Here is a 10,529-nt window from a genome sequence, read left to right on the forward strand (position 1 = left end):
CTCTGTTCCTAGATCGAGGCTTCGCTGCAGAGGTGATTGAGCCTTTGCTGTTGCTGGCCCCACTCTGTGGAATAATTTACCAGCTTCTATTAGAGCTGCGCCCTCCTTGCCTGTATTTAAGTACCAGCTTAAAAACCATCTTCTGTCAATAGCTTTTACCTAGCCTTCTCAATTGTATTGTTATATTGTGTTGTGATGTACTTTGGTTTTATATCTGTTGTATTTTTAGCTGTATTGTATAGCACTTTGGATCAACTGGTAGTTGTGTGAAAGTGCTCTATAAATAAATAAAAGAAAGAAGAAAGAAAGAAAGAAAGATGAATAGAAAGTTCAGAAGAACAGCATTTATCTGAAATAGAAATCTGTTGTAACATTATAAATTTATCACTTTTGATCAATTTAAAGCATTCTTGCTAAATAAAAGTATTAATTTCTATAATCCCCCCCCCCCCCCCCCAAAAAATGTATACTGACAAGCTTTTGAATGGAATTGTGTATAATGTTACAAAAGCATTAAAAAAATCTGATCTTTGGATCTTTCTATTCTTCAAATAATCCTGAAAAAATGTAAAAATGCACCGTTTTAAATATAGATAACAATGAAAATAACAAATGATTCTTGAGCAGTAAATCAGTATATTATAATGATTTCTGAAGATCATGTGACACTGAAGACTGGAGTAATGATGCTGAAAATACAGCTGCAGATCACAGAAATACATTACACTTTAACACATTCACATAGAAAACAGTTATTTTAAATAACAAAAATAGCTCACAATATTACTGTTTTTGCTGTACTTTGGATCAAACAAATGCAGGCTTGGTGAGCAGAATAGACTTTTTCAGAATAGACAGAAAACAGGTAGTGTATATGGCAGTTAATCAACACATGACAAAGGGGTCTAACGGTCCCTGAGTGTTCGGTTAAATCATGTACTCGTGTATTGATATGTTTTCCATTGTTCTTGGTGGAGAGTTTCTAACTTGTTTTGATCATTCTTCTTCAGAATCCTGTCCAAATTAAAGACTGCACTCGTCTGCCAGCAGCTTTGAATTACCTGAGCCTTTGCTTCAAATACAAGCCAAACACTTTGTTCTTACGGACCCAGTGTGTAGGAGCATTGCATCACCCTTTATAATGTGTGTGTGTGTGTGTCTCAGGTGATATGGAGGAGTTCGAGGCTCTCTGGCTCACCGGGATCTGCCACCACGAGAAGAATGAAGTGATGAGCAGTCAGCTGGACGTGGATAATATGGCGGGTGTGTTCTACATGCTGGGTGCCGCCATGGCTCTGTCGCTCATCACCTTCATCGCTGAGCACGTTTTCTACTGGCACCTGCGCTTCTGCTTCATGGGCGTGTTTTCTGGGAAACCAGGGTTCACCTTCACCATCAGCAGGGTAATTCTGTGCCCACAGCCACACCTCAGAAACACACAGCGTCGCAGGAGGGCTGGACAGTAATGCAGTATCATTATATAATTACTTTCAATAAAAGTGATATGATTTTTAAACGCATTTATGATATTTCAATCAATTTGCCATTTCAATAAAATCGTCTCTAGCAACAGTTGCTTACTCTTTATCTGTTTTCTGCAGCAAATCTTTTCGTATTCTTTGTCCTGGCTGAAGCACTTTTGTTTCAGTCTATAAGAATAATCAGCCTGTGTTATAGTATAAAGTTAAGATTTTAATATTAATAAGGTGAGTCTGAGAGTCGTATGGTAATTTGACGCTGATTTCACGTTTCTTGTTTGTATGAAGGCTAAATACAAATAAATGGTCAACATTTGTAGGTACAGACATCCATTGTGGGTATTCTTGGCTGTTTTTCTGAGGCTTTTTTAAAATATTGTTTATATCGATATCAGAATTCTATTGTTTCGACCGAAATGAAGAAATATATCATGATATAGAATGTAATTTGTTCCTGTGATTTCAAAGCTGAATTTTTAGCATCATTACTCCAGTCACATGATCCTTCTGAAATAATTCTGATATTTTGAAAAAATTATACTGACTCCGAGCTTTCTATTCATTGAAGAATCCTGAAAAATTTTTACTCAACTGTTTTAAGTATTGATAATCGTTATAATAATAAAAAGGTTTCTTGAGCAGCAAATCAGCATATTAGAATGATTTCTGAAGGATCATGTGACACTGAAGACTGGAGTAATGATGCTGACATTTCTGCTTTGAAATCACAAGAATAAATTACATTTTAAAATATATTCAAATAGAAAAGTTATTACTGTTTTTGCTGTATTTTTGATCAAATAAATGTAGGCTTTGTGAGCAGAAGAGAATTCTTTAAAAAACATTAAATATCTTACTGTTCAAAAACTTGTGACTGGTTGTGTAAATTCTGGCTATATCGTCCAGCCCTACTTCGGAGCAGTGCAAAATACAGTTTCAAGATGCTGTCTGAACACTGAAAGTTCTCTCTCTTCCTCTCTCAGGAAATTTACAGCTGCATTCACGGAGTAGAAATCGAAGATAAGAGTTCAGCGCTCAATTCGCCCTCGGCTACCATGAACAACACGCACTCGAATATCCTGCGCCTGCTGCGCACCGCCAAGAACATGGCGTCCCTCTCGGGGGTCAACGGCTCCCCGCACAGCGCGCTGGACTTCATCCGTCGAGAGTCCTCCGTCTACGACATCAGCGAGCATCGCCGCAGCCTGGCCGGACACTCGGACTGCAAGGCCCCCTACCTGCCCGAGGACAACATGTTCAGTGACTACATCAGCGAAGTGGAGCGCACCTTCGGAAACATGCACCTGAAGGACAGCAACCTATACCAGGCCCACTACCTGCACCACCATGGGGGCTCGACTCTGGGGCTGACCGGCCCCAACCGGCCCCACAGCCTGGGCTCCAGCAGTTCTCTGGAGGGCGGCATGTTTGACTGTGACAGCCTTGGCGGTGGTGTAGCCCCCATCTTCACCACACAGCCGCTCTCTGCGCTAACGCACAGGAACATGAGTAAATTCGACCTGCTGCAGAGCCAGACTCCTCAGTCTGGGCCGGGATTGAAGCAGGGACTGGCTGACTTGTACGGAAAGTTCTCCTTTAAAGGTGGAGCATCCAGTTCGGGATACATCGCAGGGCACGACCGGCTCTGCGGTGGAGCCGATGACGGAAACATCCGCTCTGACGTGTCTGACATTTCCACTCATACCGTCACCTACGGGAATCTGGAGGGGAACGCAAAGAAACGCAAGCAGTATAGAGACAGCTTGAAGAAGCGTCCGGCGTCGGCAAAGTCCCGCAGGGAACTCGACGAGATCGAGCTGGGTTACCGGCGCCGCCAGCATCACCACCACCACGGGCACCGCTCGGCTTCGCCTCCATCCGAGCGCAAACGAGGCGTGAGCTCCACCTCATATCTGCTACAGGACAAGGAGAGCCTGAGGGACTTCTACCTGGATCAGTTCCGGCCCAAGGAAGGTGTGCCGCAGTGGGAGCATGTGGATCTTACTGATGGACCCAGCGGCGGCGTAGGAGGAGGAGGCAACTGCACCAGTTTGGTGTCTGTAGACGACTTCCTAAAGAGCAAACCCAAGAAACTGGAGAGTGGCGAGTGGGAATGTCGTAGCTGTCGGGCCAGCAGCGCGGGCAGCAAGCATGGACCCGGAGTTTTGCACATAGGAAGCGGCTGCGTGGCATCAGGAGCCGCAGGAAGACTTGGAAGCAGCCGTCCCAGTTCGGCCACTTGCATGCGATGCGAAGCCTGCAAGAAGTCCGGAAACCTGTACGACATCAGCGAGGACAGTAACCACCTGCTGGAGCAACTGGGAGGCGGTAGAGGCCAGACGCCGGCGCAGCGCCGCAGGGCCTTCAGCGGGAAGCCCCTACGCCGACAACACTCCTACGATGCATTCGTAGACCTGCAGAGAGAAAACTTAACTGGAATAGGCGCACCGCCAATGTTATGTGCAGCACCACCGCCGCGCAGCGTCAGCCTCAAGGAGCGGGAGCGCTGCATGGACGCCACCTTCGCACACATATTCGAGCATCCCGAGCAGGACACGGAGCGAGACCCGCTGTTCTACGAGAGGGGGGCCGGATCGCCGTTTGGGTTGCAGAACGCGCCCCATCGGCGCTCGGTGGGAGAGAGGGATCTGAGAGACAGAGGACTCCTGGAGGGGCCTGTTCATGCTTTATCAAAATCCCTCTATCCCGACCGAACCGACCACAACCCCTTCATCCCTACGTTTGGAGATGACCAGTGTCTGCTGCACGGTGCCAAGTCCTACTACGTCACCAAGCAGCAGTCGCAGCAGCACGGGGATTTGCTCAGCCCCATGGGCTTCCCCGCAGAGCTGTGCATGGGGAACCACCACACCAGCAAGCTCAGCCTCGGCCCGCCTCGGCCGTTCACTGGCAGCAACGGACACGTGTACGAGAAGCTCTCAAGCATAGAGTCTGACGTGTGAGAACCAGTCCAGATTTTAGCAGGACACGCAGAACTCGAGAGAGAACTGAAAATGTAATTTCCTGTGAAGTTCACGTTTGCACCGTTGGGTTCATCTCCACGAGCTGGTGAGAAGAACAAGAGCACATCCATCTGCCATGTCAGATGGCCACCAGAACAGCCCAGTGCTGTACTCGTGTCTTTTGTGAAGATACAATCATGAAAGCATAATAAATGCGAATTGATTTTTTTTTTTGAAACAGGGTAATAACTGTACCTCAGAGACGTAGTGAAGACACTGCTGACTGCTGGTAATTTGTTGCTGAAATTGGGTTTCATTTGTCTGTTGTTTTCCTGAGGCCTTTGCTGAGCGTTAGGGATTTTTGAATGTGACGATCAATCCAGTCTCCGCATCAACCTAACACATCCATGGCAACAGCCTCTCCCATGCTGTTTACTGCCGTGAAACACGCGTACATTCGTGAAAGTGCACAAGCCTCTGTTTTATGCCGTCATTTATATTCGAGTCTCTACTGCCGTGATATTTCATATCCAACGAGAAATCATGTTGATACGCCTTCGGTTATGCTCACGTGACTCGCTCAGAAGCTGAGAAACGAGGGAGATGACAGTATCAACGCCTGTCTTTGTTTTGGTTGTAAATACATTTCTCTTTATATAAGCCGACAAGGTCTACCTTTAATATAGCTTTTTCAAGTATAACCAAAATAAAGATAAAAACAGAACAAAACGACAAAAACAAAATATGCTAAATTTAGCTAAAGCATTATAACTCATGATAAGTGATATTTTAAGCGATAGTTTGCTTTTTAAATCCATGTTTATTACTTAAGTCTGATAGTTTACCGCCTCCTAACCGGCTTTATTTTAAGGATTTACCTTTATTTGGATTTATCTTTGCAGCGTAACAGAGCCGAGCTGTCATGAACATGTTTAGTTTACTCGATTAGTGTACCGATTACTCCTTGCTAAGTTTTTCTTCAATTGTGTTTAGACGTCTGGTCGCCTGCTGGAGAAGGTTTCCAGGTTCTCTGTCTCTCTCACACACACACACACACACGTTTGCGTAGCTATGTAAATGAGGACAAACTCTAAAACGTGGAAACAAGCATTTATGTTATGTATTTGTACCTTTCAGGATGTTTACAGAAGGTGGTTTTGTCAGATTTAGCGAACAGTCAGCCTCAAAGTGTAGCTACGCAAACACACACACACACAGATCTCCAGCATCCATCTCAGAGTGTGTTTTATGATCTGAAGCAGGGCTTTGAACCCTTCCTAAGGACTGACTGGCTTTGTAAAGCTGATTAGTAAGCTGCTAGAGTGTCATGTTTTTAATTGTAACGCTATCGTGAGGTCCCGTCCTCGCCTCAGAATAACCTTTCATCTCCTCTTGTATTGTTTCTACAGTTAGAGAAACTCTAACCACGTCTTTAAACTTTTCTTTTTAGAGTATTACTATTATTATTATAATATCAAAGCGTTTTAGGGTGTTTTCTTCTCATATGTTGAAGCCGGCGGTGTTCCCGTTATAGCGCAGTAATCTATGTTTGAGTTTTCCTCAAAACTTATAGATTCAAACACACACACACACACAGAGAGAGTTCCCTACGACCTCCATGCTTATAGCTTGAGCTCTATATGCTTGAAAATCACATTTTCTTGTGCTCATAGAGGAATACGCCTATTATGCATAGCTGTAGTTATAATTTTTCTAGTGTATTTGCAATATATAAGCAACTTTTAACGTTCTGTTAACTACTATATTCTCATTATTCTAAGGTAAGTATAGCTGGTTTGAAGTATTCTACAGATAAAAAGCGCCCTGTTGTTATTCACATCGCTACGGTACAAACTCCATCTGTTGTTTTCTCCACACGATCGGTGAATTTGTCGCTCATCAGGTGTGCGTGTGCGTGTGCGAGACTCTGACTTATATGTTAAATACTCTTGTTGCTATGGCACTGCCATGGTGTTACAATGCTGTTCCCATGGTAACTGCAGTGCAAGAGGATGCGGGCTGAATGAGTGAATTGTTTCACTATGGAATAAGAACTACATCCACTTTGATATGTTACTGAAATTTTTACGTCATTTACATCTCTGAAATGATTCTCAAGTGCAAACATGTACAGATTGTGTATATAATAATGAGAGAATTCCTTCTTTTGTATGACAATATGAACACAAACCTCTATGAGACTTTAATAGTGAGCGAGTGTTTTGATGATGATGATGATGGATCAGAATTCTTTCACATGCTGAATAAAGCAAATTAAATTAAACTCTTGAGTCTGTCTGCCTGCTGCTCATCTCACTCTGCGCTCTAGTGTGAGCTTGCTCTATGTACTGTACTACACTGTCACAATCTGCTGCATTACATTTCCTCTGTGCATGGAATACCTTAAACATGTGTAGCATACAAACCACGCATGGTATCCCGTGATGAAATGTGCTCTATGTTCAGCTTTATTCTAGTATGCAGTAGTTCAAGACAAATGATTGTGAATTTAAGCACGGTCAAGAACACCAGGCTCATCAGTAATGGCTTGCAGCTGACTGAATGCAGCGGTTTCTATCTAGTGTGCAGTATGTAGTATTGACCGTGCGATAGGTTTTTAGTGTTTTCTGTTGTGCAGTGAGACACATGAAGAAACGCTCAGCTCGACTGTAATCTATTATTCCTCACACATCCTCTTTCCTCTTGTTCATTCCTCACTCACGTAGGAGAAAGAGGCATATGAAATATTGATAGACACAGAGATAGAGACAGGCAGCAGAGGGAGGGACAGGGAAGGACGTCCAAACAATAAAAGAGCAGAGAGAGAGAGACTCTGGGCTGATAGTAGTATGGATGATAGGAGCGCCGCTCATTCTTGTTGACTGTGCTGCTGCCATTTAATGAACCTCTCAACACCCCCACAGTCCCACAATCCTTTGTGAAGCTGCGACTCGCTCTTATTAACAGTCGCCTAGCAACAGAGCAGCGGGGGGGGGGGGGCTGTAAGAGGATAATCATCTGAAACTCCGCCCACTACACTGACTCACACCAGCAAACTTTCCTGAGCAATTAAACTGAAGCGCCGTGCATGTTAATAACACACAAAATCACAATCGCAGCTCAACACACCCTAATAACACACAAAATTAACCCCGCAGCTCAACACACCCTAATAACACACAAAATTACCCCCGCAGCTCAACACACGCTAATAACACACAAAATGAACTCCGCAGCTCAGCACACGCTAATAACACAAAATAAACTCCGCAGTGCTGCACACGCTAATAACACACAAAATGAACTCCGCAGCTCAGCACACGCTAATAACACAAGAAATTACCCCCGCAGCTCAGCACACGCTAATAACACACAAAATTACCCCCGCAGTTCAGCACAGGCTAATAACACACAAAATTACCCCCGCAGCTCAGCACACGCTAATAACACACAAAATTACCCCCGCAGTTCAGCACAGGCTAATAACACACAAAATTACCCCCGCAGCTCAACACACGCTAATAACACACAAAATTACCCCCGCAGCTCAGCACACGCTAATAACACACAAAATTACCCCCGCAGCTCAGCACACGCTAATAACACACAAAATTACCCCCGCAGTGCTGCACATGCTAATAACACACAAAATTACCACCGCAGCTCAACACACACTAACACAAAAAATTACCCCCACAGTGCTGCACACGCTAATAACACAAAAAATTACCCCCGCAGCTCAACACACGCTAATAACACACAAAATTACCCCCGCAGTGCTGCAAATGCTAATAACACACAAAATGAACTCCGCAGCTCAGCACACGCTAATAACACACAAAATTAGCACCGCTGCTCAGCACACGCTAAAAACACACAAAATTACCCCCGCAGCTCAACACGCGCTAATAACACACAAAATTACCCCCGCAGCTCAACACACGCTAATAAAACACAAAATTACCCCCGCAGTGCTGCACACGCTAATAACACACAAAATGAGCTCAGCACACGCTAATAACAGACAAAATTACCACCGCAGCTCAGCACACGCTAATAACACACAAAATTACCACCGCTGCTCAGCACACGCTAAAAACACACAAAATTACCCCCGCAGCTCAACACATGCTAATAACACACAAAATTACCCCCGCAGTGCTGCACACGCTAATAACACAAAATTACCGCCGCAGTGCTGCACATGCTAATAACACACAAAATGAACTCCGCAGCTCAGCAAACGCTAATAACACACAAAATGAACTCCGCAGCTCAGCTCACGCTAATAACACACAAAATTACCACCGCTGCTCAGCACACGCTAAAAACACACAAAATTACCCCCGCAGCTCAACACATGCTAATAACACACAAAATTACCCCCGCAGTGCTGCACACGCTAATAACACAAAATTACCGCCGCAGTGCTGCACACGCAAATAACACACAAAATGAACTCCGCAGCTCAGCACACGCTAATAACACACAAAATTACCACCGCAGCTCAGCAGACGCTAATAACACACAAAATTAGCACCGCTGCTCAGCACACGCTAATAACACACAAAATTACCCCCGCAGTGCTGCACACGCTAATAACACAAAATTACCGCCGCAGTGCTGCACACGCTAATAACACACAAAATGAACTCCGCAGCTCAGCACACGCTAATAACACACAAAATTACCACCGCAGCTCAGCAGACGCTAATAACACACAAAATTAGCACCGCTGCTCAGCACACGCTAATAACACACAAAATTACCCCCGCAGCTCAGCACACACTAATAACACACAAAATTACCCCCGCAGTGCTGCACAAACTAATAACACACAAAATTACCCCCGCAGGTCAGCACACGATAATAACACACAAAATTACTCCCGCAGCACACACAGGCTAATAACACACAAAATTACCCCCGCAGCTCAGCACACGCTAATAACACACAAAATTACCATCACAGTGCTGCACACGCTACTAACACACAAAATTACCCCCCCCAGCTCAGCACACGCTAATAACACGCAAAATTACCCCCGCAGTTCAGCACATGCTAATAACACACAAAATGACCCCCGCAGTGCTGCACACGCTAATAACACACAAAATTACCCCCACAGCTCAGCACATGCTAATAACACACAAAATTACCCCCGCAGCTCAGCACACGCTAATAACACACAAAATTACCCCCGCAGCTCAGCACACGCTAATAACACACAAAATTACCCCCGCAGCTCAACACATGCTAATAACACACAAAATTACCCCCACAGTGCTGCACACGCTAATAACACACAAAATTACCCCCGCAGTGCTGCACATGCTAATAACACAAAATGACCCCCGCAGTGCTGCACACACTAATAACACACAAAATTACCCCCACAGCTCAGCACACGCTAATAACACACAAAATTACCCCCACAGCTCAGCACACGCTAATAACACACAAAATTACCCCCGCAGCTCAGCACACGCTAATAACACACAAAATTACCCCCGCAGCTCAGCACACGCTAATAACACACAAAATTACCCCCGCAGCTCAACACATGCTAATAACACACAAAATTACCCCCACAGTGCTGCACACGCTAATAACACACAAAATTACCCCCGCAGTGCTGCACATGCTAATAACACAAAATGACCCCCGCAGCTCAGCACACGCTAATAACACACAAAATTACCCCCGCAGCTCAGCACACGCTAATAACACACAAAATTACCCCTGCAGCTCAGCACACGCTAATAACACACAAAATTACCCCCGCAGCTCAGCACACGCTAATAACACACAAAATTACCATCACAGTGCTGCACACGCTAATAACACACAAAATCACCACCGCAGCTCAGCACACGCTAATAACACACAAAATTACCCCCACAGTGCTGCACACGTTAATAACACACAAAAATACCCCCCCAGCTCAACACAGGCTAATAACACACAAAATTACCCCCACATCTCAGCACACGCTAATAACACACAAAATTACTCCCGCTGCTCAACACAGGCTAATAATACCCAAAATTACCCCCGCAGCTCAACACACGCTAATAACACACAAAAT

At 44.8% G+C, this 10,529-nt stretch overlaps 1 protein-coding gene across 1 annotated transcript in view; it reads left to right on the forward strand.

The window, feature by feature from the left end:
* LOC306844298 (glutamate receptor ionotropic, NMDA 2B-like) overlaps positions 1-4,441 on the forward strand; it is a gene marked incomplete at both ends in the record, with an annotated part of 28,177 nt that extends 23,736 nt beyond the window's left edge. The window contains 2 exons of the mRNA XM_079376308.1: positions 1,165-1,403; positions 2,462-4,441. Coding sequence (XP_079232434.1) covers positions 1,165-1,403; positions 2,462-4,441 — 2,219 coding nt within the window. The remainder of the gene's footprint in view (positions 1-1,164; positions 1,404-2,461) is intronic.
* Between the last annotated feature and the right edge of the window lie 6,088 nt (positions 4,442-10,529).

Source organism: Barbus barbus (assembly GCF_936440315.1).
Source record: "Barbus barbus genome assembly, chromosome: 3".
Classification (NCBI taxonomy): Eukaryota; Metazoa; Chordata; class Actinopteri; order Cypriniformes; family Cyprinidae; genus Barbus; species Barbus barbus.